This window comes from Acanthaster planci, linkage group LG15 (assembly GCF_054643075.1).
Source record: "Acanthaster planci isolate LZ-2023a linkage group LG15, COTS_SCS, whole genome shotgun sequence".
Lineage (NCBI taxonomy): Eukaryota > Metazoa > Echinodermata > Asteroidea > Valvatida > Acanthasteridae > Acanthaster > Acanthaster planci.
The window spans coordinates 14,616,989-14,640,943 of record NC_141791.1 but is presented as its reverse complement, the minus strand read 5'-3'; the positions used below and the strand labels follow the sequence as shown (position 1 = coordinate 14,640,943).

Below are 23,955 nucleotides of genomic sequence, written 5' to 3'. Positions count from 1 at the left end.
ATCTAATCCATTGACATACATGTACATGTGCACTGTATTCAGGTATTTGCAATGTATGCTTTAGTTAGGTGTATTTTCACCTACTTAAAGTATGCAGAAACCAATGAAAACAATCTTGAAGGAAGCCACAAATATTTATTAGAAGAGCTAATTGAGTCATGCCTGAGGATGTACATGTACATGTTTGTAATCCATCTTAAACAGTCATTTTTCTCATTTGTGACCCAGGTCCTACAAAGCAACTCTACGCGTTACTCTGTCATCCCTAAACGTCTTCTGATCGGTAAGCGTCTTGCTCAATGCACTCATCCTGCCCTCCCGAGTGGCGTTCACCTCAAGGCTTTAGAGACCTATGATCTCATCTTCCGTACCATTGGTCCTAAGCAACTATGTCAAGATATGTTCATCTACAGTGCTGGCCTGTTCCCGTTGCTAGGCAGCGCTGCTATGGCTGTCAAGCCAAAGCTTCTTCATTTGTATGAGGAACACTACCTACCCCTGGGTGAACACCTCAAGCCATGCCTGACTGGCCTACTTCAAGGCATCATGCCTGGATTGGAGGAAGGATCCGAGTTTTTTGATAGGTTAGTACTCTAGAAAATTTAAAATACTTTTATTGCCTTTCCAGTTATCTTAACATGAGTGCGTATATGTATCAAACGTGTGCATTTCTAAAAAAAACTTAAACAAGGAGAACTTTCAGTTATGAAAATGAAAATGAAAGTTGCCACGTTTCTTTCCTCGGTCGACGGACAAATATAAATCAAATTTGAAAACAACAGAATCATCAACCTCCCCAAACTCAATTCTGTTGACTGATGTCATTTTGAAAGAGGAAGTACTGTTTGTAATTTACTATTAAATTTAGTTGATCTCTGTTATTCAAGAAGCCACTATTTGTTGCCTGCTGTGTAGGGATCCATGGTGTTTTGTACACCTGAAGGGTCAAATATCCTCTATGCAAAGCTGGGGGTGTACAAAACACTATGGATCCCCTCACAGCAGGCAGTAGTTGTATTTTTAAAAAATGGAGGGAACATTCTAAAGGCTACTTTGCATGACAGTTAATACACATTTATGCAATGTTGTGATGTCAGCACCAATATTCTCATTGCAAATTTTGAAAAGTTAAATACACTTCATCTCCAGCGGATGTTTCTTGAAATGTTTTGTGGAGTCAAATTCGTTTTGCTTTTGCATTTACCTGCAGTATGAACCAGCCTTAAGGTGGGTCAGAGGAGCTATTTGCCAAATGTATTTTGAAATCATAGCATACAAGGCAAAAAGGATTTTATCAGATTAGAGTTTAATTTGAAAGGAGGGACTTTGACATAAATAGGCTGCAAGTATGGTTGCTTGTGGGTACCTAATGCCTTGCTGTATTTGCTTGTTTTTTATTGCAAATCATTATGGCTTTTAGTGCAGGTTCACTCATCAACTCTTTGAACATGCCAGTGCTAGTATTTTGTTCCAATTGTTTGGTTTAATTGTTGTGCACAGGACCAATGCTTTGTTGGAACAGTTATGTGCAGGCATGGTGAAGTCTAATTTCTACAGTGCTCTGTGGGAGTGTGTCTTGACAAGCCCAGGTGTTCGGCTTCCTGCTGTGTCATTTGTCTTGTCTCAACTAGACCGTAAAGCATCAATGAAAGAACAATCTCACATCCTTGGCAATAGCAGAGAAAAACTGGTAAGGTGCTTACATGTTTGCATACATGTACCACCCTTAACAACATGGAGATGGCGAGATTGTTAGATCTTTGAAGTAGAATCCTCAGGTTGGCATAAATGTAGTACATTTATGCATGGTGTCTTTTCCTGTGCCATATTTATTGATATTTATTGATCTCACTAGCATCTGTGTGCATCATGCATATCTGTAAAGCTGTGCCGAGTATCCAAATATTAGATCGATTCTCAAATATTTGAATATTATTTTCTGCAGTTGAATATTTGAATACGAAATTCAAGAAAAGGAACAGAGAATTTTTTTTTGTTTTAACTGAGAAAAGAATTACACTATGGAGACTTGTTTCAAGCATATTCAACTAAGAAGCGACAACAATCTTACAACGAGTCAAAAAAAAAATTATTCATTAAAAATTTAAAAGGAATAGAAGTCTTGTTCATGTGTTGAATCTTGCCAAATTGTGGCTGGAGATACTCCTAGACTTGAGAAGCTATTATAGTGATTATAAGGTACAATTGTGTTCATTATTTCAACTGATTTTGTATGTGACTTGTTCATCAACAATCTGCCCGTCAGTACGACCGAGTACTCAGATATTTGATTGACTTGATCAAATATTCAAATAGTGAATTATTTGAATCGAATCAGCCCTACATATCTTGTTTATAAATATTGGATTTGGCCTTTTGCTAATGTTATGATGCATTTTTGTGATCCACAGTTGCTCATGGAATAAGTTCTATTATAGTGACCCTTGTGGGTCTAACTTGTTTGATGTTGATTCTACCGATTGATCACAGAATACATGTAAAGCTATAGCTGTGCACAGTAGAGATTGTCATTATTGAATACTTTCACTCAGGTCATCTCTGACCAAGTGTTTTGTTTGCTCCCTGTCTTCAGGTCAAAGCTGTTTGTGAATCCCTGTATGATTCTGTTGTTCTGGTCCAGCGTTCCGTCCTAGATCTAGTTCTACTGTGCTTCCCTCTTCATGATTACTGTGTGTCTAAAGATGAACAGACACATATCTTGACAGCTGCACTTAACGTGCTCTTGCGTCGTGACATGTCCCTTAATCGTCGTCTCTTTAGCTGGTTGTTGGGAACTGATGTGAGGAAAACGGAGCCAGACACTACTGCTAAGAAACCAACTGATTTGACTGTGGAGCGATCAGACAGCATTTTAAGCACTGAAGATGAGACTTCAGCTTACTTTGAGGCTCATTCTAAAGCCATGTTGGTGGAATCCCTAAAAGTCTGGTTGCATACCATTCCAAGTGGCTTAAACGAGGATGAGGCCAAAGCTGCCATCTTGAAACCCTACAAGATCTTGATCAGCCTTCTTGACAAGCCAGAACTGAGCTCAATTATTGTAGAAGATGTTTTTATTGAGGTGTTTCGTGCCTTGTTTAATCGTTGCACTACTGGATGCGAGAATGATGTGTGGAAAGGACTCATTTCTGAATCTCAGGAATCATTACTTCTGTCTACACCATCCAGAAAGCTTCTTACTCGTAATGCCCGTCCTGTGGAGCTCATCAAGACTGCCAATTTGCTCTTTGGTGTGTTTGAGTCACACTTCATGTGGGAATTTATTGCAGCACGATTTGATCTTTGCTGTCAAGAGACAGTAATGCGAGGTGGAATGGCACCCTCTATAGGTGATGGGAGTAGGACACTGACATGTTCAGAAATGTGTAAGCTGGTAGATTTTCTCCTGGACATTGTGTCACTGGTGAGTAGCTGTTAAACGTGCTGTTTAGTCACAGAAAAATAAATAAATAGAATGATTTAAAGTGCCGTTGGATGGTCGAAGTTACATTTATTAAATTATCATGCCCTGCTATTTATTTTTTTCTTCAGGAAACATATGTGGAAACAACAACAGAGTATCTTCCGAACCTACTTTGCAAGTTAACTGTGTCCCTTTCCAACTACTGTGAGTATCTAAGCCTGTCAGAGATTAAGGACACACTGTGCTTGTGTACCAAGCTGCTAACCAAGGTACAACCATCCATGGTCACCAGTCCCAATCAGTGGGATACAAGCACACCTCAGAGACTGATGGCTCATGTTGACATCATTGAGAAAGGCTTGGAGATTGTGGATGGTGGCAGCAGTGGGATAACCGGTAGGGATTTGTCACTACAGCAGTCATCCACGCCAAGAGAAATGTCTAAATCCCAATCAGTGATGAATTCATCAGATGGCAAAAAGGAGGCAAGCTCAGGATCAGCTGCTGCACAGGATGAATCTCCAGAGAGTGAGAGAGCTGACAAAACAAAGCAAGGCAAGCAAAGTTCATCCAAGAAATTTCCGTTGAGTCCTAGGAGATCATTGGACAGGCTTTCTTCTGAACGCCTAGAGGATGCAGAGTTGCCAGCTCTTGATGACGACTTCCAGATTGAGAGGGTCAAACGTCCCACTAAAATGGCAAGCCTTGATTCTGTATCCAAAGATGAGACAATTGAATTCCGTCCCTCACATCGTCGAACCCCAAGTTCAGTCTCCTTGACAACCAGTCTTGCTGAAAGTGACCAAGACGGCCAACCTGTCTTTATAATGCAAGCCTGTGTGCAGTGCTACCAAACTTTCTTTGCCAAGTTTGTCAGCAGCAAGATCCTTCCAGAGGCCGAAGTGGTGAAGAGGCATCTGAAGAAGCTGAATGTCAAGTACAGTGGTACACAGGAGAAACGACAGCCATCAGTTGGGGAAGGCTTGAAGGTTAAACAGCCTCATGGCTTTGGAGACTTAACAGACAAAATGAGTGAGGATGGTAGACTCCGCACTAACTCAGCACTGACTTCAGATGAGGCTGTGGCTGTCTACATCCGTAAGTATAACATTCTGCCTTACAGCTGTTAATCCTTAAATCTCATGTAACTTTTCACAAGCCCTCAAGAGTTTAAGGTTAGATGTGTCACTTGCATTTAGGTTTTTTATTTGTTATTCTAGGAATATTTCTCAATCCACTCTGTCTTTGGCACAGTAATCCTATTTTGCATTTTGGCATTTTGTATGTAAACAGTTTACTGGAAGCAACTCATGAGGCATCTGGTGGAGTTGAGATTTACACTGAGAAATTAAATATTTTTGATGAGATAAATCAGTTGGTCTGAAATTCTTATAAATTGTTTTCCTTCTGTAGGTGACGTTGAGCTACAATGTACATCTTCTCCCAGTGCCTTGCAAGCTTTCTCTACAGCTTGTCATTTGTTGGTTGAGTTTGCTTGTTTCCCAATGTACTGTAATGAAACAGCATCAGCTGCCCATATTGTTACACCTACCACTACCGGTAAGTAGGGTCGACTCCTAGTTACCACAAAGAAGCCAGAAGGGAATGATGGCACATATCTGTGTTGTATGTGCTGTCCTGCTTGTCCAGTTTTTGGCCTCAGCATTTGAGAGGCTGATGCAGTACAGTGTGTACTGTCAAATCACCTGCTGACCAATTTAGAAATTCTTATTGAAAGCCTACCTGGTACATGTACCAGTACAATGCCAAATTGCTGACTTCGTACAAAGTGTTCGTGAAAAGTGAAGAAGGACTGCACTTTAAACACCCACAAAAATGAAGCATAAATTTTGTGTGTTTTTTATTGATGTTTGTGTTTTTGATGGAGGGGCTCTGCAAACTAGCTGAATATTTGCCTTTTTCTTTCCAGGTAGTGCACTTGGTTTGCCTGAGTGGCTCCAATCCCTTGTTGCCACCAGCTGTTTTGTAAATAACTTCATGCTGCAAACTACAGCCATTTCCACCACCTTAGAGTTGATTGCCTTGACCAAGTCCGTCACTGACCGTTCAGATACTAAGCTGGTACTACCTAACCCACCAAACTCCCCCAAGGCAGATTCTGGGACTATCTCTGTGGTCTTGATACCTGCAGTTTCTGCATCACATCTGCATACAATCAACTTTGGTACCAGCTTCTTCCAGGTAAGTCATTTTAAGATACCGGGTAGTGTACATACATATGTATGTAACCCTGAATTACACTGTATACAGTGAAACATGCTGGATCTCCAGTATTTCCAATTTGGAATTCATTAGTTGAGGTTTAATCACATTTATTTTCCTATCACAACTTTCACTTTGAGCAACCCTCTTGTGGTAATACATGTATTAGCTGTTTATACATGTAGAAACACTTGATGGCTGTTCCTGAAATACATTGTAGTCACAAACAGTAATTGATAATCATGGCCCATGCATACCAGCAAGATAACTTATCTTATTTTGGGTTAGTTTCTCTTCCTGCCCGTGGACATGGAGAGTGAAACACAGTGGTCAAAAGCTCTTTTGTCTTTGCTCTTTAGAATACTAAAAAAAGCTACATGCCCATAGCACCCTCTGTAGCTTATGCACAGAGCCATTACCAACATGTCATTGATTGGCTTTACAGAGAGTAGCAACCAGTCTCTGGCATTACATGAGTGCTAACACCCCCAACTGTCATCAGAAGAGTGCTGATCTTCTGCATCAGCTGCACAACGTAGCACCTGATGTCTACATCTGTGAAGACATCATTGGAAACTCACTGGTACAGATCAACAAGGTATACCATTCTCATGCATATTCATAAACAGATGCCTTTTTCTAATTAGTTATTAAATCATCCAGTATCATCACCTGCTTTTGGGACCATTTCTTAAAAGAACATCCATAATAAATCCATATTTTGCCAAAGTGATTATACCGGATCCTCTAATTGCGAAGTTTTCCTATCCTTTCCAGGCTGTTTCTCTAGCTGCACACATCAAGTATGCTCAGCTCTGGCATTTGATCAGATCACAGATTCTTAGTGCCAGCCCAGCAAGCAAAGTACTCACATTTGACAGGTAAATTGCCCACAATGCAATCAGGATCAACCTTGAATGCTCTTTTGGCCAGAAAGTTTTAGTAGGCTCACACTGGATCAAGTTTAGAGAATTTACGCTCATTGTGTACCACTGTACATGTGGGAAAATGGTGAATTTTTGAAAAAGCAAGTTTATGTGTTCAGTGAGAATAAAAATAAGATCAGTGGTTTTGTGGTCTTTCTCAGCAAGTTGGAGCACTATTATCATCTTGTGCTGCAATTAAAACTACCCTTGAGATCAATTCTGGCAAAATTCAGGAACTCTTTACCATATGTGTGAGATTAGGTGTTCAGTTTGAGTTTGTTCAGTTTTTCTGGTTTTCATTATCTTGTAGATCTCTGTTGGTCATGATGGACAGTTTGGAGTGCCCAGACTGCATGATAAGATCAGTCACACAGACTTGGTTAGTCCATGCTATTGACCGAGGTGATATCGCTAGACTCCTGGAACCTATCTTGTTAGTACTTCTCCATCCAGCCACTGCCCGTGTGTCTGTCCAGTTCCTTCACACTAAGCCAGAGCAGAAGTCTGGAGGAGAGGGTAAGACAGATGAAGATGGAGATGAGGATGTGGAGAATAGAATCTACAGCATCAGCAGTGTGGATGGAGAGGTGAGATTGTAATCTTGGTTTCCTCCTCAAGGAACAGTCAAATTCCTTGTAGAGTTACTAAGCCAGACACCAACAGTCCAGTATTCTTCAAAATACTGCTATGCTAGGTGATGGATTTTTGCCCATTCAAATGAGATTATGTTAATGTGTCTTGTTTTCTAATTGACAGAGATAATTGTTTGTATTCTGTAGGTGAAATACTACGTTATTAAGGATGGAAAGCGAGCTATCGCCATCAATCCAAGCAAGCAAGATCCTGTCTTCGCATGTACCACCATTGATGATAAGATGAAGTACGTTACCAACAAAGCCAACTCCGGTCTTCGTTACAGCGTACCTCCTCAGATGCTCAGTAAAACACTTAGCGTCACTGTCAATCCGATGAACCAATCAGCATACATTAGCGACACAGACAGTGACACTTCCTCAAGCCCAAAAGTCAAAGTCTCATCATCTCGCAAGCCTTCAAAAGAGGAGAGTGCTGAAAAAAGAAAGATTCGCAAAGTTCCTGATGAAAGGCGACCATCAGACCTTGGTAACTTGCCAGAAACATTAGGCAAAGCCACTCCAAGTACAAGCACTGATGATTTGTGTGAGGAACCCTCCTATGTCTACAATGAAGAGGTGGATGAAAGTCCTGAAGATGCTGTCAGGGGCATTCTAATGTCTGTGATTGAGGAAGCAATGAGACAAGTTGATGGTCTTGGTCAAGAGGGTGATGCCAGAGGAGAAGATAGATCAACAGCCTCCTCTGGTTCCAAACAGTCTTATGTTGTAACCCCAGCATCCCCAAGATCCAAGGCAGGTGTTAAATCTACTAACTTGGAGAATCTGTCTCCAGAAGACTACATCCTAGATGATCTTGAGAATGCCATGTCTGGGATTGAAACAGAGCCAAGCGATATTGAAATGGCAGAAGCTGCGACTGAAGATAGAGCACCACAGGGTCAGCCCAAGATGCTCCCTGCATTGAAACTGAATGCCGTGCCACCCTTACAGCAGCACATTCTTCTCTATGTGCAGGTGTATGATGCTCAGCGTATGCTGTATGTCCTGTCTACCATCAAAACTATTCTCAGCACTAACCCGTGGCCATTAGTCTGTGCAATGTCATCAACAAGCATCAGCAGCACCAACACCCCACAGCTGATAAAGTTACAGCAACTCTTGGCAAGACATAAGCGCTGCATCACTGGGCAGGATTTCTACTCAGACCTTGAGCAAGAGGCTCTGACAATCTTCCGAAGTAGCACCTATCTGGAGATTGTTGTTCTTATCTGTGTCTACTATATGAGGAGCTACTACCCACATGATCTTAAAGCCAGTGAAGATGATGTCCATGGCAACCGAGATGTTCAGATCGCAAGCATGGAGGTTCTCCGTCTCATCCTTCACGAGCTCGTCTACATCGTTAAGGACAGTGGGCGTGGCCTAGCAACATTCATCAGTGATCTTCTCATTAGATCCAAAGTCCAGAAAGCAGTCCTGTACTGCCTGTTGTCATCGGTGTTTAACAGTCACCATAGAGGTAGTGGTAAAACTCAAAGCCTGGAACCAGAAATTATTTTGGATATCTCCCAAGATATGTCTGACCGAGGAGCTCAGGCCTTCCAAATCCAGCTACTGAAGCTGGCCAGGACTCTTATCTTCCTGGAAGACCAACTCTTCACACTTAAGGATGACACAGACACAGGAAGCAATGCTGATAGTGAATGGGAATATCTCCGCATGAAGTTCACTCCTCAGAAGACTTCCTCTGTCGGCTTTGTACGCTCGGAACGTTTTGGAAGCCAGTCCATCTTCATCACAGCTGTCTTAAGTGCTCTTAAACAGTACCAAATCTGTCACATGCATCGTCATTGGGTTGCTGTGGTGACTGAAGCACTTCCACATTTAGAACGAGGATTGCCCAAGCTTGCTCTTCCTGTCTGTAATCAACTTTGCAAGAATCTGGAGCAATTGACCATTCTCTACACGCCAGGAGACTCGAACAAGAAGTAAGTCAACATAGTAGTTTGTTGATAATGTTGAGTGACAACTGCTAAGCTTAATAATGGTCAGTAGCAAACACTTGAAATGCTGTTAAATTTAGGTGTTGACATTCTTCAATTAAAAGAGGGCTTGACAAGATTATTTTATCCACTCTGGTATATGACAAGTTTGCAGTTGGATCAACATAATGAGCCATGTGCACTGCATGTCTCTCTGAGTAGACTACATTGCCAAGGATATGATTGATATACCTAGATGTATGTTTCGTAGAGTTCTCATTTCATATACTTGATTTCCTCACCACAGGTTGGAAGTGAACCTTGAGAATGTTCCCCCAGACCATGTAGTCACCATGCTAGAAGGATTGACTACCATCTGTCATTTCTGCTTGCTAGAGAGTACCTCTAACCTCTCTGCTATGGGAAGTAGGCATTCAGGTCCAGTCACCAGCAGTACCAGTGCCTTAGAGTCTGAGAGTAGTACTTCCACACCACTCCTCAGTAGTCTACTTGGAGCCTTGACAAGAGACAAAAGCAAGGTATTTTTCCCTGTGTCTGTCTTCATCCTCATCAGTAGACTACAGTATCAGGATGTCTATGTCTCAAAGTTTGGGAAATTATTTTGGTAGTCATTGTTTCAAGACGTATCCATCTGCTTATTTTGTGCTTCAAGGCTGAAGTTGATAATAGTTAAATTTACTGAATGTACAAGGCCTTAAATGACTTTGAAATCTGATACAAAGTTAAAGACATAAGTGATTTTTGTGAAGATCTGTTTTCTTTTTCCCAGCATTTTGCCTTGTAGCATACTGCCAAAATGTGTAAGTTAAGAATGAATCATTTGTTCTTTGCTTGCCATTTTACTTCTGTGAATATAGAGTACTGCCAATCCATCTAGCAGTCAGACTAACAACCCAAAGGCTGATGCTCGTAAGGGTCTCCTTGGTATGTTACCTCGTATCATCTCTAGCGTGGCTAAACTATGGGCTGTGATCTTAAGATGTGAGAGATTGAGGGATTCTCTCTCTAAACCTGAAGAACCTCCAAGCTGGAGCTTTGGACCACCAAAGGTAAGAATCAATGGATTATTTCCAATTGGGTTATAAGTTCCTCGCATTTTAGTAATCTATGGCTTTATCTCATTGTGGTTATGATATGGACTAGATACGTCATGCGTCATTGCGCTTTAGTGGTATAAGGACAAAATGTGATTGTCACTAAAAGAAATGTTAGTGTTGCATCTGCCATACACCTAGGCTCAGATGTGTCTATAGGTGCCAAACAATTACCATTTGACGTAGTCTTAAAAGTGAATTTGCTAGACCCACATCTACAGATCCTGTAAAAAATGTTTGTCGTGTAGGATCTGAATACTTATTTATTGCTGTACTGTAAACAACACTGGCATATGGATATTGTTTTGTATTAATCCCATGTTTGGTTCTTTGATGTGAGCAGAAATACACCGAACCAACAATTTATTGCATGATTTTTAAAGGAACCCTTCATGAATGCTAGTTATGTACAAGAACACTTCCCCAATCCCACCCTACTTGTACATGTAGAGTTCATCTCACAGAACCTTAGCTTCAAACACATATTGAACTTAGAAGAAGGAATCAGCTGAGCAATTAGATCCTTGAGCTTTTGTAGTTGTCGCGTAGTTGTTTTATGCATAGATAAATTCACCTATGAAATTTTTCCTAGCACAGTTACATTTAATTACAGGTTTTACCCTTACCCCAACATATGTTCATAAACACTGTATACTTATTGCTTGTCCAAGAGCTTTGGAAAAAATTCACAAGCTTACTCAGGTGGGACTCAAACCCACAACCTCCTGGTTACTAGTGCAGACATCTTAACTGCTCAATAATAGAGCTTGCCAGGGTCAGCTGGGTCAGATACCACAAAAGAGTACCGAGAGAGTATCAGCAGCGAGTACCACAAAGTTATTTCAAGATGAAGTTTTTTTCACAAGCTCTCGGACAAGCACTGAGTATACAGCATTCATGAATACATGTACTTGGTGTAAGGACAAAACCTGTAACTAAATTTAACACTTGCAATACTGGTACTGTTACATTGTTTGGTGTCAAACCTCTATTCTTCTACTTTTATTTGTGTAACGAGAGATTTTCAGGCATTTCTCACCTAGTAGGAAGAATTTGTAGTAACAACAAGTACATGTAGTTTACTTGCAGATCACTGATCACAATGTTGTTGAACACTCATTTAAACGTTCTGAACGCCATGGGTAGTTTAGGCCATAACTCTTCAGTTAATCGAGATAACAGACAAACTGTCCCAATTTGTGGTAAATGCATGCATGTATAATAAATGCATGGTTAGGATTGGTGCTTAGTGGATGATGTCATCTGTTTGTGGTACCGGTAGACTTAGGCCATGTCCGAAACTGGCTTCCAGAGCTACAGCTAGGTCTATTTTCTGCATGTCTCCACACATTTCCAGTGGAGTGAAAGTCTAAACCTAGCTCTTGACAAGAGATTCGGATGCAGCCTTAGACTATGAGCCCTGGCTGTGCTAGATACAGTGCATGCCATTTATACAGTCCCAGTGCCCCTACTTACATGTGCAATGTACATCTTCATTTCAAGTTTGAAATTTGAGCTACAAGCATGTCATTCAGTAGAAAGTGTGGAACATTGTGAATCCCGTGCATTAAATATTTCAAAGAAAACTTCATACTGCAAAGAAATTTAACCTTAAGGAATTTTCAAAGTGTAACATTTTCAGCATTATTTAACCGCATATTGAAATCTAAATGGACTGTTCACCTTATGAATGTCTGCGGTAAACAAGTGTGAATATCTGAGTAGCCTTAATCACAGAGCAGACTTTTGTATCTTGATGATGTCAGTTTAGTGATTGTATGATTTCTGTCTAGACAGAAGATTAGGACAACTGGTTTGTTTTGTGTCCAGTTGTGACAGCATACAAGTTGTCAGGCATTGCAAGGCTTGAATTTCAGTTCGCAGGACCATGATTCTTACAGACATTTTAGTGTCTGAATTACAAGCATAACAGTAGGTCTTGTTGTTTCTTTCCAAAATGTTGCTTTCCATTCTGGAGAAAAATTATGTTTGGATTGGAGCTTGTTCTCATATGGAGCTAAACATCCCAAAAATTCCCAAATAGGTTCAGTTGATCCTGGATACATTCCATGGACTAAAGAAGGAGACAGTACGTACATTTCATGAGGGTTTAAGTTTACATGTCTTTGAGTTCTTGAACAGTGTTTGCATCAATCATCTTGCTGGTATTGTTTACTTTCCCCTGATGTTGGTTCCTCTTCGTGGTCATTGAAATATAGATGGTAGATTTCCTCCTTCAAACATAGGCATTCACATACTGTACATAGTCCATCTTCATGTACATATACATTAACATCTAGTTTCCAGTCAATCCCAAACCCAGGTATACATGTACCATTATTCTCAAAGCCTCACATGCGTCAACTTTTTCTGTACTAAAAGGTCTGCAGAGCTTCAAATAATTTTTCCAATGACTTTAATGTTGATTCATTTCAGAAGTAAAGCCATGCCCAAATTTAAGATCCATTTTCTCCTGCTCTTAAGACCTGATAGTACTTACCTGATGGTGTGAGCCAATCGTGTCATTTGCATGCTTTTTTAAGGTCTCAACTCCTTTTCATAGCATTAAAACTGAAGCAACACTGCACATTGAACTGCAAGTTACAAGGTATTCCCACAATGTCAAAGGAGTTGTGACCTCTGCAGGTACCTGTACAACGCAATTGGAACACATTTAAAAGACAACACATTATTATTACCATTGTACCTTTCCGTTGAGATGGGCATGGACATGTACACCTACCCCAGATATTCAATACATGTACATTCACTAACTAGCACAATAACTACTTCTCTCCTGCATTATCTCTCCATGGCATTTTCCTATCAGCTATCCACTGAGGTAAGGAACAGCATCCATTTTATTGACAGAATTCTACATGTATTAAACCAATATAGTAGTCCATGAAGAAGCTAGGATACACACGTATACATCTACTGTTTGCGTACCAGTAAAAGGTGGCAGCAGTGGGATAAGCCTCAGAGGTTCTCAACTTATCACCACTGTTCACCACAGTAACTCTGTTTGCATACATACAATGTACTAGAATCTGTTGTTCTAGGGTCTGATATATGGTACTACCCCAGAAGTAATGGCTTCCAATTTAGGTTGCCAAATTTGATCAGATTTTATCACTGGGAGGTCCCCCTGGCTGAGATACGGTATTGACCACAGAAAAAAGTCAGTGTATCCTAGCATGATCATGTGGCTGTTAGATGCAGTGTTGTACATGTATATTCCTTAAAAACATCTTAATTCTCAATACAGTTGAGCATGCAATTCTATTTATTGTCTGCCCTATTAATGCCTAGGAACAGTTACAAAGAAATTTGATTTTTGACTATAGGTAGATTTTGTTCCTAGTCCATCTTATTTCTAAACTGTTACCAAAACTACAAAAACACTGTACTTCAATGTTTTTGTTTATTTTATACCAGTACTTGATGCTTTCATGAATGCCTTGCCAGAAATTTCTACCAGCAGTTTAACTGTTTGTTTTTTAACTTGTCTCGTTAAGTCTTCATATTTTCAGCAGCAAGCAAACAGTTTTCTTGCTTAGGTTATTAACTTCCTTAACAATCCAGATGTGGCTTTACCCTTAAGAGCCTGGGGAGGGGGAGAATATGCCCCTCACCCACACGTGCACCATTTTCTCCAATATTGTCTGAGTTGACATTTCCACACGCAAAACAGGAGTTTTCCAGTAACACCTTTTGGTCATTTATACCCAAATTTTGTAAAAGTCAAAGAGGCTGTTTTCATGCCATTCACATTTTTCCAATACAGGTCAGCCAAAAAATCTATACTTTTCCAATGACGTACCAAGTGCTCAATGCTTACATCCCAACATAAGTGAGACCATGATTTTTAAATGACCTTAACATCAAACCCCATGTCATATTGATTTCAAACTTCACATTTCTACAGATACCATACATTTAGTGAGTATATTTATACGGTAGTTTCAGAGCAATTAAGCATGTAACAACCAAGGGGTTTTTTTGGTGGGGGGTTCCAAAATAAAACAACACATGAGTTTTTAGGGTTAACCAGCAAGAACATTAATGATAATACTGTACGATCACTCCATTTAGTTATTTTTAACCCTAACCCCCTAGGGTGTATGTAAAATCATATAGATATCAGAGGATTTGCGACTAGTAGGATTAGTGTTTACAAAGTTTTGATTTTTTTTGTGCCTGTTTCAAAAATGGGAGAGAATAAATGACAAGTCATCTGTTAGTCTTTCTGTTTGTTTTGTTCTTTATCATTTAAAAAGAAACAAGATGAATTTGATTGTTTAGTTTATTTTTTGTTGTTCTTTATCATTTAAATAAGAAACAAGATTAATTTGATTATTTGGTTTATTAATTTCTTGTAGTGTCAAATTTCTTCCTAATTGGCCTTTGTGCATCCGCCTTTGAGTAATTATTGTTCGAGTGGCCATTTAATTGTTAACCCATTGCAAAGTTAACATGTTTTGCCTTTTCATCTTTACTAACTATTTTTTGAATCCGTATTTAAGACTTGTGTTGTGATTTCCTCTCCGCAAGTATAGAATCTGTTACTCTGTGTTTAAACTAATCATAACTAAGGAGAAAGCTTCACAACTTCTGCCTGGTCATAAGATTGATTTGATGAGCTGTAGAGCTGTGCATTGCTCACGTAGTGACGTCATTTAATGAAAATTGGGTACAATTGAACATGAATAGATGTTGCCAAACGCAACACATTAATGTATTCATTATACACATGACGTTAATCTGATCATTATTTATTGTTCAAGCACACATAGCATTGCCATATACTCAGGTTTTGGTAGCCAAGGACTTTAGCTGAGACACATGCATGTAAGCAGTACTTTGACTTCTTATGCAAATAACCTTCAATGATGAAATGTGAACTCTTACTGTCTATGAAAAACTTTGTATTAAATTGTGTGACAACAGTAGGTTATTTCAATGCTCTGGTCTAGACTGTTAGATGTAAGCCCATTTCCCTTTGGAATCTACATGTACCCGTAGGGACTATATATCAGATACATTTAGCTTGTACCGAACACAAATTCTTCAGACTGTAAAGTGAAGCAATGTCTGTGCTTACAGATCTTAACCTATTAACCACAATGAATTTTACAAATATTTGACATTTTGCCAGAGGTTTAACCGATTTCTTCCAATAAATGGGATGGTATCTGTTATGCTTGTATAACCTCTGCTTTGTGATGTCAGGGCACCAGACTGACATATTGGTGACAAATCTTTTGTTTGGTTTGAACAGGGTACTAGACAGCAGATTTTGGAGTTGTTAAGTCCAATTGCTCTTCATCATCCTGTCAACTTAATGGCAGCCATTGGTGTGGTTTGGAGTGATTGGAAAAAGAAAAGTGGAGCCAAACAAACCAATGTGAGTAGAAAATACATTTTCAATCAGATTAGTATCTTGACTGCTGATTGGTTGGTCCTTACATATAGCTACAGTATAGTGATATAATGTTCCATGCATACCCATAAAATAACTAAGAACAGGGAAACTCTCTTTGAAATGATCCCATGGACTTGTTTTATGTCTGCAGGTTGTTCGCCAGGCTTGTGAGGACCAGGTTGTTTTGGTTGAGTTAGTGAGTGCAATCAGAGCTATGCCTACAGACACACTGATGCAGACCATCAAGCAAGTCTTGAAAGCTCCACCATTCACAATCAGAGACAAGGTACAGCCACAAGTCTGTGATGTGCATATTCATGTACCCATCCGGTCATGTGGGATGTCGGCATTGTCAAAGCAATATCAGTCAGACAGAAAGAGAAAGCTTGTTGTTAATGATATAAATTCAATATTATTATCTTGAAATGTAGGCTGTATGTAGATACTGATTCAGCCCCAGTCAAGTCAAATATTGACACCGTTTGGAGTCAGTTAACCCTAACAGTCCTCAATCCTTCACCTGTTGGAGGATTGAGGACTGTTAGGGTAATGGATGTGATTAGACTGCAGTTTACTGTGTAGTTTAACCCTAACAGTCAGGTACACTTATTGTGTGTGACAGAGGTTCGTTTTCTTTGTGTATAACAGGATCAGCCTGGTTTAGAGACTAGCATGCTTCAGTTTGTATTCTGTTACATTGGTCGAATGTCCATCATGTCAGTTAGGGACTCTTGGCAGTCGTTGTTGTCTCTTCTGAAGGAAGGATTACAACTTGGCTTAGCACCACCAGGACAGTTCCTGCTCTTACGGTGAGAGGAGGCAGATTGACATCTATAAGATCAATTTGAATGTCTTCAAATCAACATTGTTTCACTTGTTGCAGTAACCAAACGACACATTTTTTCCATTAAAAGAAATGGGGACATTAAGCCCCATGCAAAGTAATGATGGTTTTCAAAATGGTATGTTTCAAGTTGTTACATTTTTGTGGACTTAGTGTAAGCAACCACATTCTGCTAAATTTTGATTTAGAGGTTCTTGGTTTCTTTGTTCACACTCATGACATCGTCTTATTTTTTTTACACAATTTGGTTTTTCAGTATTCTAAGTGAGATAGTTCATAAGATTCCTGCCTTTGAAGACCGGAAGGATCAGAAGGAACTTCAAGAGGTAACTCAGCGTCTCGTGGAAGCTTGTAATACTATTGCTGGCTCATCCTTGGAACAATCAACTTGGCTTCGAAGGAATGTCTCAGTGAAGATCAACCCACAGGAGCAGACTGTGAGCCAGACTGATGGTAAGTATCTGATTCAGTTTGGCTGGATTTGATCAAGAAAATCTTTCCTTCTCTGCACAGTCTGTGATTAAAATATTCCTAGGTGATTTGTTTGGTGATGTTTGGACATCCTGTAACCTACACTCAGATCTATGTTTATTTCTCAAGATAAAGCAATGATAAATGTTGGTATAGTCGTTATTTTCAATGTGTAGTTTCCAGTCCATTTATATGGATTGGAAACCTGCATATCTGATTACTTTCCTTCCTCTTGTAACTTCAGAGCCAGATGGAGGTGATTCCACATCTGAGATGACCTCAGTCACCACCACAGATCCCTCTACACCATCTGGTACACCAACTAACAGTCCTAAGAATTACTCACAGTATAGTGTACAAGCACTCAATCTACTGGCAGAGGTAAGAAGATGACCCCCACCCATTTGGGAATGCATGGGTAACTGCTTAAGCTGAAATTCAGTTTTCGTATTTTTGGGCTCAAGTTCAAATTCTTTTGACACCTTCCAAAATTAAGATTCCCACTGCGATAAAATTGCATTTAAACTGATACCGTGCTTCCATGGTGTGATGTAATCCTTTCAAAATATATATTTTCACGACGTTAAGGCATTAAATCTAACTTATGACTTATCTGTTGTAGTTATTGGCAACATTGCTGGACATGGTCTACGGTAGTGATGAGAAGGACAAAGTTGTGCCTTTATTGACATCAATTATGCACAATGTTACCCCTTACCTCAAGAACCACAGGTATGCCCTATATCTTGCTATTTAATATAAGCTGTCTCCAATCATTGTTCCAATTGTCAGTACTCAGAAGTGTTCATTAAGAGCATTGTACTGCATTTATTGACAAGTTTGTTAATCCATTTTATGCTTGTATTTTACACAGTTCTCCCAACACACCAAGTTTCCGTGCCTGCACTGCCTTATTAGCTAGTCTGAGTGGATATCAATACACACGGAAATCCTGGAAGAAAGATGCCTTTGATCTGCTGTTAGACCCGTCCTTCTTCCAAGTAGATATTGTATCCATACATAAGTAAGTATCATAATGTATGGATTCCACAAGGAGAATTATGGTTGAATGGAAAACACTTGTGTAGTTGGTCCATATCTGCTCATTTAAAATCTTCCATTTACATTTCATGATCTGTGAATCTGTACTTGATCAACCAAAGTTGAAATAGTGACAACAGAAACAATAAAAGGTATCTCTTGTCAAATATTTCAGTCTTCTTCACTTGTACCATGGTCAGTTATTTTGATTTTTAATATTTTTTTTGTAGCTGGCTACCTGTAATAGATAATCTAATGACACATGATAAGACAACCTACAGAGATCTCATGGGTAAGTTATTGACATGATTCTTAACCTCAGGTTAAAATTGTACTCAAGTCCAAATGGACACATTAAGTCTCATAGAATTGTCAATTTGATCAGTTACCTTGACCAGGATACTCTGGTCATAGATCATCCTGGTCAAAACGTGGAGTTCACACACACACCAGTTTTTCCCAGGACACTCACTCTTACAAAGGAGAGAGATGCCACATCACCACCAAGCCTTCTTTCAGATATGGATAGTATTTGTCTCCAGATTTGGTAAATGCAGGACCAATTCATCATACCTCATGATCGCTTTCTATCACAATTGTATCCTTTGTTTTCATCCACCAGCTCGAGTAGCTGCTTTCCAGAACACCTCTCTCAACCTCTTCACCAGCAAGGAAGCTGAGATTGACCAGCGAGCTCAGCTTCTGAAGCGCCTAAGTTTCACCATATTTTGCAGTGAGACAGACCAGTATGTTCGTTTCTTGCCTGATATCCAAGAGCGATTAGCAGAGAATTTGAGACAAAGTCAGGGGCCTGCGGTACATGAACAAGTCTTTGTTTGCTTCAGAGTGCTCTTACTACGCATCTCACCTCATCATCTGACTGGGCTTTGGCCAACTGTTATATCTGAGCTGGTAAGTTGGTATTGTCCTCTCTAACAAAGCTTCAGTCCTTGTCTGTGATTTCATCCATTTAAAGCGACAGTATGGATGCTACATGTATGAATATGTTAACATCTCTAGAAATAGAATTATCCCCCGTGAATGCAAAATAAGTTAAATGTACTGTAGTTTGGAAACAAATTTGGCAGTTTGGTTTCTCTTCTAAATATGTATGATGTAAGTTATTGTTAAAGAAACTACCAGAAAATGTGTGATATATTATGTAGCAGTGAAGACCATTTGGTAATACTATCACCCCTTTAAGAGTTACAGTGAAGATATTTAGGCTGTCATCATCTTCCTCACTTCTTAGGTACAAGTGTTTCTTCACATGGAAGAGCAGCTTACTTGCACACCTGAAAGTAGTAAGAAGTCAGTCATCAAGCGAGTTACAAGTACAGATTTTGCTAGTTTCTTCCTTGGTGGTAATGGCAACATCCCACAGACACTGAGCAATGTAGCCAAGCCGTGGTTAGGATTGTATCTAGCTGCCTGTAAGCTGCTTGATCTAGCCATCTGTTTGCCTGCCGAGAGTTTACCACAATTCCAAGTGTAAGTTTTGAGACTTTTTGTATGTAAAGATGAGGGTTCTCTACCCACAGTTGATAAAATATTATGTTTCAAGGACTCTCTACTCAGTAGAGACAGTTTGTGTGCTTATTGACCAGAAGGTTTAGATTAAGGAATGTATGACTTTTTCGTTTCAGGTACAAGTGGGCATTTGTTGGAGGAGGAAAAAAGAAGGATTCTCCAATGCAGTTTGTACCTCATGTGTCAAGAGCTGCTCAGCTCTTAAGAACTAGATACAAGCAGGTAGGTTATAGGGTTGGTACGTGAACTCCAGAGGGTGCTCTTTGCCTTGTATTGAGAGCCAAGATTCCTGCTCCCTTGAACTAAGCTAGAAGTGACAGCACTATTCTAAAGGTTCACATATACTTCTGTAAACCATTTTCCATCATTGCATTTTATGGAAGTTGCGTTTTGTCAATGGTAAGGATTTTTGTCTACATGGAGCCAAGAGACACAAGACCTGCCATGTTGTACTTCTGTAGTCTTGGCAATAAAAATCAAGGTTTCGTGAGAACTATCCACACTCGCTCACAGGTCAGCATCCAAGTTTTTCTGTGATGGCTTTAAGAAGCATCCTGATACTGACTTTTGTTATCTTTGTTTGACAGGAGAATGGCATGGATGGGCCAGCTCTGAAGGTTTCCCCAGGTCGACCACTCTTGACAATGTATCAGATCAAATCCATCGAGGAACTCCTTCCATTCTTCAATACAATCTGCCCAGAGTCTGACACCAGTCTGGTCAACCAGATTCCAGACCTCATTCAACTTGAAAGAGAAGTCAAGACCTCGTCATCAGGAAGAGGATGGAAGATAGAAGACTTGGTTGATGTTGAAGATCTTCCACCGTTGGACTTAATCGAGAAACTAATGGAGAGAGACTTCTTAATACCTCTTGCTGCTTCCTAACAGACTCAGGTTATGTTAGTAATTCCTTCAGTTATGAATGCTTTTCAAACTGTGTTAACTTTGATGGGTGCTTATGCACAGGGTTAAATGTGAAACATTTTGTTTCTTGGTTTGATGTAACAAAGCAAGCTCAAAGCATCATCTGGATTTGACTGCAGCTGTTACTTCACAAAGCATTGGTATTTTAGCTTTTGTGCCAGATTAAACAAGGAAGTTAACCCTAACCCCCTAGGGTGTATGTAAAATCATATTAACATTGGAGGATTTGGGACTGTTAGGGTTAAAGTACATTTGCGTAACATTCTCCAGATCCATCTTACACATGTGCAAATCATTATATCATTATATAAGAGCGTGATCCATTATGTATGTTGCTTGTGTTTGACCTCAGCGGACTATCAAAACAGTTTAAAAAGTAAACACCAACTCTCTCTTCAGTGTAATCCAGTATGTTATCATTTTCATGTACAGTGCTGTGAATCTTTTGCATAAATGCATTTTCTCATGCCAGGTTAATCATTTATTGTGACACCTGTGGTTAGGTGAAACGGATTTGAAAAATGTAATCCAACTGCATGATTTTTTATGTTTGAATGCAACTCATATGCATATACGTCAAAATTTATGAACTTCAGTTGTAAATGTGCATTGAAAAAATACTTACAGGGCTGTAAATTGACCAACAAATGCAAACTTTTGGGCTTTTTGGAATTTCAAATGCAGTGTGCACTGTAAACATGTAAATGACATGTAATCAAATGTCCTGCTAACTCATCAGATTTCATTGGAACATTCATATTGTGTGTTAATTCCCTAAAGAGTCAAGTTGGAAATCATTGATTGCAGGCTTATCAAGTTTAATGCATAATTACAAAATATTTTGTGTAAGTTTTAACTTTAAATAGTTTGGCTTCCTTTTCCAGATTGACCAAAGCTTTAATACAGTTTGTGCATTGTTAACACTGTAACCAAAGTTGAATAGCAATATTCAAAAATGCTAATGCTGTGCAATAAGAACAATTGAAACTGTGCAGAATGTTGGGAAAAAATTGGTGCAAGTCTTTTTGCAAGTGCTTGGTATTTCCTTGCAGAATTATTGTAAAAGTTAAGTCTTTGCTTGACATTTTATATCTTACTTACTCTGTCTTGCACATTCCTACCTAAACTAACCACAGCCAAGATTGTAATATTATATAATCCGTTGTATGCCATGGAATCACCTGCTGAAAAAAGCAAATTATAAAACCCTGAAGAATTATTTTTCATAGGGCTTGCCATAGCTCTTGACCTTACTTTTGGACCTGAAGTTAAAGGTCAGAAAGCCTTTTTCTCATATGATGTATTGCGTTGTACATATTACCATTGTAAGTGGAAGCTTTGATTTTAGTTTCATCATTTTTTAAAGAACATCTTAATTCTTAATTGGTATTTATGTGATGGTGAAGAATTAAGCGTCATGGATTATAACCAAGAATGGCTGGTATTCAACAATTATCTAGCTTTTAACAATGATATTCACTATACTCTGAACTGGAATTCAGTTATCCTGAAATCCACAGATGTGACATCACAAGTATTCGTGAGTATGTGATGTTTATATCTTATCACTGAAGTATTAACAAATGGCTATTGTATAACAGAAAAAAATATAACAAGGTGAAGTGTAAGAAGTTTTTGCCTTTAATTATAAATTGGTGATCACTTTGCTCACTAAAAAGACATAGCAGACCCAGCCCAACTCCCCTTTCTATGAATCAGCCAAGAAGTGATACCATATTGGAATTTTAAAGTGCATCATAAATGCAGTACTATTAAAAAGTAGTAGTTAAACTTAATAAATGAAAGGTAAAGAAGTTATGTTCATTAAGGAAAGGAATTGCATGTGTAACTAGCTTGACCTTGAGTAGATGGCTTGAAATATACTGATAGTTTGTATTCTTATCAAACTGCAAAAACGAAAGTTAGTTTATATCGGACAAAGGCTGTAAATGTAGTTGGTCTTTATTCTTTCCATAAAGTTACATATGTACATACTTGCAGAGTTAAAACACACTTGCCTTCAAAAGATTTATATGTATATACATCTTATGCTGATTTGCTGTAACGTTTAAATTGTTGATTTGCAAGACAGTTTATCTTGAATGAATGATTAAGCTCGTCTGTCCATCGACCACTTGCTTACTGACACTTTGATCTTGTGAGCAGCTCAGAAAAACAGTCCGATCTCGTAATATTTCCTCCACATTTGCGTTTAATAGTATCAATATTAATAACTACATATTCTTCATTAATATGAAGTAGTCTGATAAACGTTTTTAGTTGATTTGGTTTGGTTTGGTTTTAATACTTCTGACATTGTTTTGATTGGTTGATTAATTGATTGGTTGGTTGGTATTATTTGTTACTTGGAGTTTTGAAGGTTATTACAGTGAAATGCATCCAGTGTGAGATAAGTTATACAGCTTGGATGTATTTGTTCATATTTCTCACTTGCGAAAGCTGACATTTAAACCTTTTGGGTGGACCTAACGTTGAGTGTGGATAGGATGGAATGTGGTAAGGTGAAAGTTTTAATCCTTTAAAAATTGTATTTGCCAGCGCATTTGGGAAAAAACGAGAACAAGTTGAATTCGTATGCGTGTAATAAGTAGGCCTATTGAGCCTTGTGCGTTTCTAATAACCACCCGAAACATGAACATGTGACGGGAAAATAGCTTCCATACTCCCAACATATAGCAGACGTGGAAGTCTCCCTTGACTTCTCACCCAGGGTGAGGTTAGAATCCTAACATGTGTTTTTAGCTTCTAATCCTTAAGTTTTCTTCAGATTATCTGTTCATTCCCACCTCTAAATCGGAAAACTTGTTTCCGTTTTACAGGTGACGGGGGAACGTACGAGATGCTGTGTTTGTGTTTTTGAAAGTACTCAATTAGTGAAGCAGGCATTACGTTTTAATAAGTGAACCCCTACTTTGTTAATTATCAGTGGCCTATCTATTTGATAGCTTTTTCTTCAAAACAAGTACAATGTAATTTGCTTCTAAAATGCCACCAGAACATGGCAAAAACTGTGGTGATTATGGTTTTATGTGAACTTTCTAAATACATGTATTAAACAATTCATACTGTGACTAACTCGTAATCGTTTAATCATATTTTTTCTTTGCTTTAAATATTTTTGCTGTAGGTGGTACAGTGTTTAGTGGGCGGGGTTAAGTGAGAGAACAATGATAGCACCCAACATTGCTACCTTAACATTTAATTTCTTGATTCTCTAACCCAGTCAACTCTGTCATAATATGAATATCGACGTCTTTAGCCCGCGACGGAACAAAGTTTAATCCTGAAAGAGTCGGGGCGGAATCTACCCCTCTCAACATTTTTCCGATATCAGCGCATTGCAGTTCCCACGAGCGGAGCCTTCAGGAGTTTTTTTCAGTAAAGCAACAAGTCACTTCAGAAGAACTTGAAACTTGGACACCGATTTGTCT

At 39.0% G+C, this 23,955-nt stretch overlaps 1 protein-coding gene across 2 annotated transcripts in view; it reads left to right on the top strand.

Moving 5' to 3' along the window:
* Window positions 1–23,606, top strand: part of LOC110978826 (protein DOP1A-like) — a 31,834-nt gene extending 8,228 nt beyond the window's left edge. For both annotated transcript variants that reach the window (XM_087146705.1, XM_087146706.1), the window contains exons 3-26: window positions 229–584; window positions 1,501–1,690; window positions 2,594–3,424; window positions 3,553–4,522; window positions 4,838–4,984; window positions 5,355–5,626; window positions 6,093–6,245; window positions 6,425–6,528; window positions 6,884–7,160; window positions 7,353–9,157; window positions 9,459–9,690; window positions 10,030–10,221; window positions 15,548–15,673; window positions 15,843–15,977; window positions 16,340–16,500; window positions 16,792–16,988; window positions 17,251–17,387; window positions 17,629–17,738; window positions 17,881–18,030; window positions 18,278–18,339; window positions 18,670–18,959; window positions 19,300–19,538; window positions 19,694–19,799; window positions 20,165–23,606. In XM_087146705.1, coding sequence (XP_087002831.1) covers window positions 229–584; window positions 1,501–1,690; window positions 2,594–3,424; window positions 3,553–4,522; window positions 4,838–4,984; window positions 5,355–5,626; window positions 6,093–6,245; window positions 6,425–6,528; window positions 6,884–7,160; window positions 7,353–9,157; window positions 9,459–9,690; window positions 10,030–10,221; window positions 15,548–15,673; window positions 15,843–15,977; window positions 16,340–16,500; window positions 16,792–16,988; window positions 17,251–17,387; window positions 17,629–17,738; window positions 17,881–18,030; window positions 18,278–18,339; window positions 18,670–18,959; window positions 19,300–19,538; window positions 19,694–19,799; window positions 20,165–20,464 — 7,542 coding nt within the window. In that variant the 3' untranslated portion in view covers window positions 20,465–23,606. The remainder of the gene's footprint in view (window positions 1–228; window positions 585–1,500; window positions 1,691–2,593; window positions 3,425–3,552; window positions 4,523–4,837; window positions 4,985–5,354; window positions 5,627–6,092; window positions 6,246–6,424; window positions 6,529–6,883; window positions 7,161–7,352; window positions 9,158–9,458; window positions 9,691–10,029; window positions 10,222–15,547; window positions 15,674–15,842; window positions 15,978–16,339; window positions 16,501–16,791; window positions 16,989–17,250; window positions 17,388–17,628; window positions 17,739–17,880; window positions 18,031–18,277; window positions 18,340–18,669; window positions 18,960–19,299; window positions 19,539–19,693; window positions 19,800–20,164) is intronic.
* Window positions 23,607–23,955: the final 349 nt, after the last annotated feature.